Source organism: Hippoglossus stenolepis, chromosome 14 (assembly GCF_022539355.2).
Source record: "Hippoglossus stenolepis isolate QCI-W04-F060 chromosome 14, HSTE1.2, whole genome shotgun sequence".
NCBI lineage: Eukaryota > Metazoa > Chordata > Actinopteri > Pleuronectiformes > Pleuronectidae > Hippoglossus > Hippoglossus stenolepis.
In genome coordinates, this window is record NC_061496.1 from 8051552 (window position 1) to 8064275 (window position 12724).

General features: G+C 43.0%; 1 protein-coding gene across 1 annotated transcript; it reads left to right on the forward strand.

The window, feature by feature from the left end:
- Nucleotides 1-379: 379 nt before the first annotated feature.
- Nucleotides 380-11677, forward strand: rexo1 (REX1, RNA exonuclease 1 homolog). Its single transcript, XM_035176645.2, has 16 exons — nucleotides 380-720; nucleotides 1879-3752; nucleotides 3856-3942; nucleotides 5485-5686; nucleotides 5818-5966; nucleotides 6053-6190; nucleotides 6416-6539; nucleotides 7173-7298; nucleotides 7420-7560; nucleotides 8095-8208; nucleotides 8300-8373; nucleotides 8645-8755; nucleotides 9068-9183; nucleotides 9311-9449; nucleotides 9718-9838; nucleotides 10569-11677. The coding sequence occupies exons 1-16, from the start codon at nucleotides 528-530 to the stop codon at nucleotides 10655-10657; spliced, it is 3798 nt and encodes a 1265-aa protein (XP_035032536.2). The 5' UTR covers nucleotides 380-527; the 3' UTR covers nucleotides 10658-11677.
- The last annotated feature ends 1047 nt before the right edge of the window (nucleotides 11678-12724 follow it).

The window sequence follows — 12724 nt, forward strand, 5'->3', positions numbered from 1 at the left end:
CAAACACTTGTGTCATTTACTTTTGTGACAAACGTGAGAGTCTACATCACAGCTCTGCTACTTCAGGCACATTCAAGTGTTTCTGTTCACTAATGTTTGAAGTGGTGAGCGACAGCAAGTTGATAAAGTTGAGAGGAAACTTAAATCCCCAGCAACTTGTAAATAAACACATGAATGAAGAGCGGACATCTTTATTTTTTTCTAGAAAGTACTGATTTGTGTCTTTAGTTGACATTTTAGCAGGTTTGTTTGTTTACTGGACAAACCGGAAGTTAACCCGGAGGGTAACCGGTTCATTTCCTGTGTGACGTCAGCGGAAAGAGACGCACGTAACTTAACAGTAGACCACCAACCCCCCCTCCCCCCCTTCCCCCTCCTCCGACTCCTCCCACCGATCCAACATGGCGCCGTAGGGACGTTGTTATTGTTCCGTCGCTCTCTCTGGTTCTTCGCATCGCCACGAAAAACTACGCAGGCGAAACCACCCGAGCGAGTCCACGCGGGCATGAGCGCAGCACCCGGACACCATGTTACGCTCCACCGGCTTCTTCCGAGGGATCGACTGCCCGTTTTACGCCGAGTCCGGCGACGCTGGCGGCGGCAGGAATGGGTGTAACAGAGCCTACTGTCACTTCAGGCACAGCCAGCAGCGGCGGCCGTCCTACGGAGCTCCGCCGGCGGATGTGAAGAAGCACAGGGAGCCGCTCTCCGCCCAGAAAGGTGCTCGTCTGTGGGTTTACTGGGGTTTTAACTCGAGACTGGGACGTCTCAGGCCGCTGGGTCCGGGGGGGTAAATCCTCGCGAGGACCAGACATCAGTGTTTCTCACGGTGTCAAGTGATTTTCTGTTGTTAGCTTCGTGAACGTCGAGCTAAATATCTGCACTGGGTTCGTCGGATCCCTCCATGGAGAATGTAAACTGAGAAGTTTACGAGAAAGTACATGTTTGTCTTTATTGTGTTGACCTGCCAGGGGAGTTCAAGTGCGCAGTGTCAAATCTTGAGACATTTCTAAACACAAAATAACTGATAATCGTTTTTAACTTGTCAGTAGATTTTTGTAGCCTCCAGCTTTACAACCAGTCCAGGGACCATTGTTGTTATACATGTGATAATAACTTTATTTATATGGAACTTATCTAAACAAGGTTACAAAGTGCTTCACAAAACCCCATGGCAAGAAATTAATGAACTCAAATAAAAGGTCTTCAACTCAGCTCAAAATTAAGCTCTCAATCATAACAAAACATAATAAGGTCAAGACCTTAAAAGTTCAGTTCCCACAATGAGCAGCACTGTGGGAACTGTGGAAAGAGAGAACTCATGAACTGGATGTCCTGTCGCACTGTCCCTGAAAAATAAACCTAATAGATAAACAGAAACTATAAAGCAAAGGTACCAGATACTGTTGCCACCCACATACTCTCTGTTCTCGGTTTATTAGGAACACTTAGACAAAGCTGATTCAGTCATACGGTTCAATCAACTCCTCTCCAACACTGTTTCTGCCAAACACAACATTGAAACCTCCCCGAACAGCGATGTAATGAAATGACTTGTATTGTAAGAGGGTAATTTAGTTAATTATAGTTGTGTGATGTGTTGAAAGGTTTAAGAGCCAGTGTGAAAGTTAGTTGTTGAATGTGGTTTGACAATTAATTTGTTTGTCTGGAGCTTTAAATCACATTTCAATGGCAGCTTGTAACTTATATCGGAGTCAAATGAAAATTTTAAATCATCTAATGTGCATCGGTCACATCAAACAAGATACCAGCTCCATATTGGGGCAACTTTGATCGGTGCTTCTCTATTAGAAAACTCAAATCTTAAACGAGTCTTCATTCAGTTTGAATACAACTATTTCCCTTGTGTCCCTGCAGAACAAGGTTATGATCCCTTCAACCCAGAAGTGGTGCGGCCCCAGGAGCAGCAGAATGGGAAGCCGGCTGAGTCGGGGGACTTCAGCGGGGCCCTGGAGCAGGTCAACAGGGCCATTGAGGAGGCCCGCAGTGAGGTGGAGTGGGAGAAGAGGAAGCTCTCTCGAATTGGGGACGAACCATACAATCCCAGTGGGAGTACCAGTTTGTCTTCATCTCGTGCCACAAAAAGTAAAGCTGCAGCTTCACACATGGCCTACGATCCTGGGAGCTATCAGATCACATCAGTTGGTTATAATCCCTCCCCCAGCTGCAGCAAGTACACCTTGGATTCCGACAACCAGGGGAGCAACAGTAACTCTATGGAATATGTTCCTACGTTGAAAAAGCCTCCAACTCGGACAAAAACGTACAAACTCCCCTCTCCCCCTTCCAGCCCAAAGTATTCAATCAGCGCAGTCGCCTCAAAGTGTAAATACACTCTGGACAATTCAAAACCTTCTACAGACATGGAGTATGACCCACTCTCCAACTACACGGCAGGAATCGCAGCAAAGAGCAAGAGGGCAGAGGCTGCCCGGGCTGTTAAGACTCATGGGAGCAAGACACACAAGTTACCTGTGCGTGATTTATCAGATGAGGAGTACGTTGTAGCTGTGAAAAAAACACAGCAGCCGAGTGTAGACATGTCCAAATACACTTTTTCTGACTCTGAGGAGGAGAGCTCTGGAACGGAGTATCGACCCACCTCTCTTAGAAATCTCCAGCAGAGAAAAGGCAACACTGGAACGGCTGGTGTCGCTTTTGCGAAGGAGAAAAAAGAGAGAACTGAAAGTGTAATAAATGCACTGACACAAAGGAATAAAGAGGACTCGGCACAGGACTCGGATGTCCAGGTAGACATTAAACGAAAGGGCAATCCAGAGAAAAATAAGCTGGTTAGTCGAATTAGTCATGAGAAAAGTGGCAAATCTGAGAAAATCCATAAATTTGAAAAAGAGGCAAAGAAAACGTTAAGTAGTAAAAGCGGTAGCAGCAGTCGCAACGACAAAGGTTCAATAAAACACTCAAACCAGGAGTCTGCAAAAAAAGAGAACAAGAGTCTTGGGAAGAAAGATGATAGTAAAAACACGATAACGGATAAGACCAGTGATAAAATTCAGAGGGAGGGAAGAGACAAAAAGAGAATTGATGGTAAAATCAAGGCTGTGGAAAAAGTTAAAACAGACTCAAGCAAACGACACATAGACACAGAAAATGATTCAAGGGAAAGAAAGAAACCCAAAACATTAGACAAGGAAAAGGAACACAGCAGGAATAAGGACCGGCAACATAAAAATGGTAAACTTGACACGAGTAAAAGAGAAAAGGATGTGAAGAAAATGAACAAAAGCAGTTCTCAGGGTGGCAGCAGCAGCAGCAGTCACAGTAGAGGAAGTTCTGCAAGCAGCAATAAGACGAAGCAAAACGTCAGCTCATCAAATGGGAAAAGACCTGAGAACAAGCGGAAGAGTCTGAGCCACGCAGATCTGTTTGGAGACGAGAGTCCAGAAGAGGCTGATCCGATGGAGGTGGATGACGATGACGATGACGACGATGATGGAGAGGAAGTTTTGGTGAGAAAGTCAGCTGATGCTTTAAAGAGGGCGTGTCTAAACAAGAGGAAAGTGTCCGAGCTGACTCCGTCTTCCTCTGACGATGAGGGTGACGTGGAGGGAGGCAGCGCAGATAGGGACGAAGTGGATCAACTCGAAATCGACATCTCCGGTTTCCAGGACGATTTTGACCTTGACTCAGATCCCATGGAGGAGTGTTTGCGGATCTTCAACGAATCCAAGGATGTAAAGAAGGAAGACAAGGGCAGGCAAACCAAACAGGTATCTGCACTTCCACCATGATTTTTCTGACCAGATTCATATTTAGCTCATGCCAGTTGGTGGAATTTGATTTGAATCAACATGGTTTGTTGTGCCCTCTCAGCCCTCTAGGGATTCAGAGGAGGAGAAAAGCCCAGAGACCACTCTCATCCCCGGTCAAAAGAAGAGAGTCTCACATTGTTCTGCCAAAGTAAGTTTAAGTTTGTCATCTTTCACCATCGCACTATGTCGTTACAAGACGGGCACAAGCCCCATAAATGTGTTGTGAAACGGTATTAGAAGTTGCAGCAATTCAGGACATCCCTTTATACAAAGCATGCTTGCAAAATGGTATTTAAGAGGTTTAAATAATATTTTTTTTAATAATGATTTGATTAAACTTATCAAAGTCCATTTTTTTTCTATGGGAGGAAGCTATGAACAGTAGAGCCTGACTGATATCAGGCTCTACTGCATAACTTAATTTTCTTATTTGGTTATGATGCTTAAGTAAACTATTCACATTGTAGCATTTGAGTCCTGACTTCATACAAAGCTGGAATGGTTCAGTTCATAGTTTGACTCAAGTCAAATCTGAGTTTACGCTTGAGTAAATGTTTCCGGTCAAACTTCAACATTATTCTCTGGTCATGAGACACAATCTCAAAGTTGCCATAAGTGACTCTAAAAACCTCACAGATTTCACTGAGTAGTTGTGTCACTGTTCTTTGTAGATATATGAGGAAAATACATGACACAGGGACTGAATACAAACCTCTCTGCCAGAGGCAGGGAGTGCTGAGGCCTGCCGGCAATTACAACAAACAAGGAAGTATGATGTGAGAATATTGTGAGCTGAGGCAGAACGCGGTGGTGGTGGGGTTTTCCACTTCATCTGTTTGTGACAGTAAACCTGCTGTTTCCAAAGGGGCAGTGAGCTAATCAGTCAGCTGAGGTATTGGTAGTTTGATCTTGTTTTGTGGACTTCATCATGAGAGGCTGTATTAAAGGCCCAGCCTGAAGGGGTATTGTTATATAACCAAGCTTAAGTTGTATTTTGAATGATAATGTATTTCTCAGCTGATCATAATTTAAATTATTGATGCCTTTTACTTTTTACCTCTGATGTAACAAACAAGTAAACGAATGATAAATGCATCGGTGTATTTCAGCATCAGCTTGATCTTTACATGAAAGACAGATTTAACTATATATAGTAGTGGGCAAAAGTTTGAGGGCCTTAAGGTAAAGTGAGGATGTTTTCAAAGACACATGAGTAGCTTTAATTCATCAGTTAACATACAAAATACAGTAAAGAGAAAAACTAAATCAGATCAGTATTTGGTGTGTTTCTTCATGCAATTCCAATCGTACTCGATGATGATGTGGTCATGGCTCTGTGGGTCCCTCACCATTTGCTGCAGGACTCCTTGTTCTGCTTGTCACTGGTGATTGTTCTCTGGCTGTGTGTTGGGGGTCGCTGTAGCGCTGCAGAAATATTTCGGGAACAATCGGACACCTCCCTGATGGAATATCAAGGATAATAATCTTAACATAAGAGCCTCAATCCTTTGCACACTATCACATAAGCTGTTTAGCTTCCAGCTACTTGCTTTGTCAAAGAGGAATCGCAACCAATACTTCATATTTGTGTTCTTATTTGCATTAGCAGACTTTCAGTCGGATGCCGCAGTTGAGTAATTTCCATTGAACGTCATAGACAAATAAATACTTGACTGTTCCTGTTTTTCAGAGTGAATCAACTAAGGTACGACCGTACAAGAGAGCCTCGGCCCAGGAGGTCTGCTACCAGCGTATGCAGCTGGCGCAGCATCAAGCTGCTCAGCTCTCTGCTTCAGTCAAAGCTGCTGCACAGAGCTCCAGCTCCAGCTTCCCTGGAGAGAGGAAGAGGATAGCACACCGTCCCAGCCCACAGATATCATCCTCCAAAACAAGTATGGGTGCCTCTGTCACATGGTAGCAGCCTTCAGCTTTGTCTATATGTTTGGGGTTTGGTGGTAGAACCTGGACTATCTTGACATTCAGAATTTGAAGTCACATCTGTGTGTGTGTTTTATCTCACTAGGTTCTGCAGATGCTAAACCAGCTGTCAGTCGAGTGTTATCCCCCAACCAGACGCATCAGACTGTCAAGGCTCAAACCACAGCCGGTATTTTGTCCAAGACTATGTCCACTGTGACGGGGAAGAGGATGGCGCACACTCCCACCATGAAGGTATCCACAGGTTTCTAAAACCTATAAAACAAAAATAAGTATGATCTGTAATGCCTGATGTTTTCTCTGTGCTTTAACTTTTTCAGAGTTCTTCGATGAAGCGGCCCATCATCCCCACTGACTTTGGGGCCAAAGTTCCTACCAACGTCCGCCAGCGCTACCTCAACATTTTCATAGATGAATGTGTCAAATTCTGCCCATCAGAGGACGCTGCCTTCCAGATGGTATGAAAAACCTCCCCATAACACTTCAAACTGGGATCTGACTTGGTGTAACGGACGGATTTCTTCTCTCTTGTTGCTTGTAACTATGTATAGTTCGTAAACTGTTTGGGAGAAGATGCTTCCTACATAAAAAGTAAAATGATTTTATTCCGAGGGCCTCTCGATTGTTTTCCAGTAGAACAAGCTGAAGTTCGGACAGTGATTGAGGTGTGATTCTGGTTTCAGGGCCTCGACGAAGAGAAGCTGGTGTATGAGCGCAGTAGCAGTAAGAACATCTATCTCAATGTAGCTGTCAACACCTTGAAGAAGCTTCGCAGCAAGTGCAGCTCCCGTCCATCACCTGTCACCAGTAAGTCACCTCAACATACAGGAAACATAACCTGACCATGACCTGCGGGTAAAATCCGGTGTTTACCTGCAGTTTGCCTTTCAAACATGCACAACACAGCGGGAGTTCTTCTGCACAGACACATTCACCACAGCATCGAATCATCCACATTATTCATGGTAGAGTTGGAGCAGCCGGTGGCAGCAGGCAGAGGCAGGAAGCGACATATTACCTCCGCTGCGGAGATCACAGGATTTACTGGACAACACACAGACGCCGCCGTCAGCTCTGATCACCACAAACTCTCTTGACATCTTCTACGTGTGTGTCACCGCTTTTTCACCGGGAGATATTTGTTTTCTTTGAGTTTTTTTTTTCATTTTTGCATCTGTTGTGTGTTAGAAGCGTCATCAACCCCCCACTCGCTCACGGTGAATCCAGCTGGGGATCCGCTGCTGTGTTCTCACGACTTTCTGTTTACATACATTTACAAGAAATAAAACTTAGGATGCATCAATGAGCCAAATAAATATAATATATATATAATATGATGCAACACGTGAGCATGGACATTAGTGATGTACTGGTTTCATCCAAGTAAACTCTAGTTGTAACCCCTGTATCTTTGTGTGTTTTGTGTTTTTGTTTTTACAGAGGACCCGGGGGTGTTTGCTAACAGGAAGGCCCAGTCCCATGAGGAAGTTCTCGGGGGTCGGTTGGCTGCTACAACCAGCTTCACTGTCAACAGGATGGGTAAACAGCAGGAGGAGAAACTCACAGGTGAGGGACAAATTCTGTTTTTCTCTTATTCTGGGCTGAGCTAACAGTGGAGCGCCTTGGTCGCGATGACGTGAAGGATCATGTTTTCCGTGTTTACACGTGTTGCCCTGTTTCTTTGTAGGACTCACTCTGTACAGGAAACTGAAGACGTACATGATGACAGAGGAGCAGCTGCAGGAGCACGGCTACCCAAGATTTAACCCAGAGGCTCCGGGCAAGGCCTTCGTATACAACGTCCCAGAGAAAAAGGCCATCACAGATCGTAAGTATCTCATTTGTAAATTAAAACTAACATGGATATACAGCATGTGGTCCAGCAGTTATGACACGTTCAGCTGACAGGTAGTCTCATGCACCAGATGTAGATAGTGGGTATAAGCCTGCAGTTTACCATATGTTTCACATGGCATCCTCCACCCATCCTGTTACTGTTTGCCGTAAGAAACAACAACTTCCTCCGAGCTACCTCGAGCAACCTACCCTCCGAAAATAGCAAGTTTTGACAAAGATTTTGACTGTGCAGCCAAATATCAGTCACACGCCTTTTACAGTTTTTTGGGGGATTTTCTTTTTTAAGTGATCACTTATCCACTTGTTCCACTAAAAATAAGTTCCTCCCTTACAATATTTCGCTGGGGCACTGACACTGCATCCTGTGTGTAGCGCTGCTCAAGGTGATTGGAAATGTTTTAAAGAATTAAAAAACGAAGTGTCACCATTCCTACAGTGCTGACTCAGGACTGCGAAGGTTCGGCTGTGTGAGACTAACTGACATGGGCCTGTAATGTTTCCCCAGCCTTGAACAAGATATGCTGTCGATGTGGAGCAGAGTATAGGATCAATGTCAATGGCAACTGTGTACGGAAAGAGGAATGCAGTTTTCACTGGGGACGTCTACGGAGACACAAAGGTAGGTTTGTTTCCATTCATCATTTATTAGTGTAAATAGTTGTGATCGTCCAATTTAAATCAGATTTGTGTCTGTCTCTTGTGTCCATCAGGCTCTGGAGGCTGGGAGACCAACTACAACTGCTGTGCTGGTGCGGTGGGCGCTCCAGGTTGCCAAGTGTGCAAGGTATCATCAGAACATCACACAGTGTGAAATGACTGGGCTGGGTTTATGGCTTTATATATGTGGGTCAGTATCAGGAATACAGTTAAATTAAACTGAAAACAACTTTCCATTCAACCACTAGGGGTCAGTCTCTTTCCTTTATTTCTGTGCCTTCCAGTTGAAAATGTAAATAAACCATTTCCAGAATAAATTCTTGTTTTCATATATCGTCCAAGTTTTTCATTTTCTTAAGATGTCACCCCTTGAGTTCACTTGTTTCCTGTTCCCACAGCAACATGTTCAGGACGGGCGGAAAGAGTCGTTAGATGGCTACATGTCAACGTTCAGTAAATCTCTACCACCAGATGGCAACGGAGGGGTGTTTGCTTTGGACTGTGAGATGGTGAGTGAGACAAATGTTTCCAAAACATGAACCTACTGAAAAACTCCAGAGTAAATACAGACTTGGCCTTGAACATGTATTCTGGAGTTAATTTATTGGTGGGACAGTTTTATTATTATTGGGCGAGTCATTCAGAGCTCAATCTTTTATTAATGCACATTATTCTTCCATCTGGTGGAATTAGATTCTGAGAAGCTATTTGTCATTTTCAGTGCACTGTTGTGTGCTCTTGTCTGTCCTAAGTTCACAGGGTCAGTGTTGTTTTCATCCTATCTTGTGTTTTTGTTCTTTTTTTCCGTCCTTGTGTAACAGTGCTACACAAAACAAGGCCTGGAACTGACGAGGGTGACGGTCATTGACTCTGAGATGAAAGTTATCTACGACACCTTCGTCAAACCTATAACCAAAGTGGTGGATTACAACACACGGTGAGTTTGGGCCATTGGAATAGTTTTAAAGTAACTGTCAACTGTTGCCAGGCCTTAAATTATTTTAGTCTTTTAAACAACAGTTCCAGAAACAGTATTGTAAAGGGAGATTTTGTCTCACACACAGATTTTCCGGGGTGACGCAGGAGGACTTGGAGAGCGCCACCATCACCCTGAGAGATGTTCAGGCCGTGCTGCTCAGCATGTTCAGCGCTGAATCCATTCTCATCGGACACAGTCTGGAGAGCGACCTCTTCGCTCTGAAGGTGCAGTGACTCTGCATTTATTAATTCTTGAGACGCTCTATGTAACAATTTGGTTTAATTTGTGAAGTGAATATGATACAATCTTGAAGATGTGTCAGTGACAACCAGAGAACTGGTTATAATTAGTTACAGTTATAATAGAGTAGTATCTGTAGCTGAATGTTGCTTTAATGGGAGAAACCCTTTGTTCCTTGGCCATTTGCCCAGGATGAGACAATGGGTTTTATCGGTTTAATCACTCCGTCTCTTCCTGTCTCTCATTTTCCAGCTAATCCACAGTTCAGTCGTAGACACAGCCATCGTGTTCCCTCACCGCCTCGGCTTACCCTACAAACGTGCCTTGAGAAACCTGATGGCTGAACACCTCAAACGCATCATCCAGGACAACGGTAAGAGTTGTGTGATCGTAACCCAACAGTAGGATTCGAATGGATCAATAAAAGTAGGAATAGGAAATCCAGAACAATGATTTCCAATAAAAAAAAAAAGTCCAGGGAAAGTGAGTCAATGAAATTAAACTGAACTCCAATGAATAAAAAAATCATAAATGTGTTATATATTACATCATGTGACTGCAGTGTGGCCGTGTCTCCAGCAGATGTTGCTCAACTGCTCTGTCGGTGGAAGTCTGCGTGTTAAAGCTATTTATTGTACAGTTTGCTGAATTTCCTCATAAAGACACGTTTCTTCATCACTACACATGATGTTTTTCTGAAATATTAAGGTCTGTCCAGGACTAATGAAAAACCATTTACAGTAGTTTAACCAACAGTTTACTCCAGTACAACATTTCTTAAGATGCAGAAATGTGTCCTGAATGTGACCACTTGACATCTGATCTGTCAACCTGATCTATATATGCAAAATTAACGTAATTTCTCATTTCTGTTCGCAAAGACCCAATACTGTTTTTACCCAGTCTGAGTTTACAGATCCATTAAGATCTCACACATTTAAAACAAAAGTATAGAATTTATCACAACTTTTCCTCTGGTGCCATCATCCAGGTCATCTTTATAATTTAGATACAAACATTTGAACAACCATTACCTGGATTGCTGTGAAATCTAATTAAAAAAAAAGAATAATTTCTAATATAATTTGTTCCTGTGTTTCCAGTGGAGGGCCACGACTCGAGCGAAGATGCGTCCGCCTGCCTGGAGCTGATGATCTGGAGGATCAAGGAGGATGCAAAGGTCAAAAGATGACCTCTGACCCCTCTGCTCCACTTTCCGCAGCACGACTTCCTGCGTTCATGTTTGTTAGCGGGAAGTCAGAAGTTCAGGAGGCCTGCACCTGCTCTCAGAGAGTCTCAGTGGTGGAGAGATCAGAACAGAGGGAAGTTTTCATCAGTAAAGTCTGATACCTACTGTTACTGAAAAGCAATAGGAGGCGGAATTGACAGTGTTTTCATTTGTTTGTATTTCAGTTCTTAACGATGTTAGTTTCAAAGTATTTCTGTTATTTGAGTGGTGTCTTTTAACACCTCGGACAGTCGATGAATAAAAACCTTTCTATAGAAGAACTACTCAAAACGCCAGGGCATTGTCCGCTGACCGCTGACCGATAAATATGATATTCATGCCAGGCTCCACCCTCAGCCTAAATTGCACTATAGAAATGCTCTTGTTGTATAGGGCCAAAGTCTGAGTACCTCATCTGTGTTATACTGCATTCAATTCTAATGGATAACACATGTTCTTAGTTACACATAAGTGCATTGATGTCTTAGTCTGTCAAGCATTGCTGTGTAAACGCACTTTTCACGATGCGCCTCGTCTGGCGTCGCTGATGCTCTGTTCATGCAGCGGTTCTTATCGCCTTCATTATGTCAGTTGGCTCTCAAACCTGAATAATCCTATAATACTTGATCATTTAAAATAAACAAAACCCTCAGCAGACGTTGTAAAGTCTCTGCTGCTACCTGTTTGGTAAAGTTGATGGACGATGTCACTGTATTTTATAGTTCAGACAAAATACTATAACCGCCACCGTCTCCGTGTCGAACGTTGCATGAGATACAAAATATTCCTTCATAATGACAAAAGTAGGCTCAGTATTGTAGAGTTAAACCTGGGTTGTGAATTACTGACAGTTATCATTTAGTGTGAATCGGCTGTTTTATGTTGAAAATGACAGAAGATTTAACCAAGTGCTGTAAATATGCAGTTTCCTTTTGTATTTTTGGTTGTTCATCTTTTTCTATTAAAAGGTATTAGTAAAAAAAATAAGATGCCGCTCTTTGTTTATGCTCCTCTAGACGTCTGCTTTCATCCTGCTGCCGCCGTCAGCAGCGGAATCAACAGTACATGACAGTGTGCTGGTTCCACTGGCCAAAGCCGTAACAGAACCAGGTGGAGTGGTGGCTTTTCCTCATGGGTTGTTCCTCTTTCCACAACTTTGCACATTTGCATTAAGTCTCGTCTCCATCACTGACGAGGAAACATGTCCGCCTACACACAGTCTGCCATTTTCTTCATTTCCAGTGCTCCCCTGTGTTTAATGCCTCAACGAGCAGCTGGAGACATAATGTAGTCAGGTTGTACGTCTGTCCAACCTTTGCAATTTGGGCATCGTGCGGTAAATGGTTACATCTCCCTTTCATTTCTAAAACTAAAGCTGAGACTTTGCCTGAGACTTAGATGTTGAAATCCATTATTTTATATCACATTGTATGTGCCGGGGCTCAGATCCTGAAGAATAACAAATCTTTTGCTTCACGTTCAGTCTGGACTGTAAGTGAACTCCGTGTATTGGCTGAATCTAACAGTTAAAAAACACTAAAAACTAACAGCAGGTTTCCAGTTATATACAGGACTACGCAGAGGGTTTGTGCTCTAAGTAAAGTGAGGATGTTTTGAAAAAGAATACCATTCATATTTTTTACTTACCAATGAACTGCATGCAAAGTTACGTAAACACATTAAAACGTAAATCAAAACACTATTTTCTGTAACCACCTTTAAAACGGTACATGGCAAATATGTTGTTCTAGGCGTCTTGGAGATAATCTACTAGATCTGAAAATGGAAATTGTACGACATCGGTAAAACTTGTATATGAAGTTAAAGTTCACACTTAATTCCAGTAGTTAAAACTACTATAAGCTACTTATAAGTCCATTATAACAACAAACATCCGTGAATGTTAGTCTGCGTCACAAATACTTTACCTTCAGATACTCAAAGTACATTTTACTGATGATGATTATTTACCTTTACTAGAATAATCTTGTCATTTCTTTAGTATTTTCCCACATTTGAATTTCGACCCTT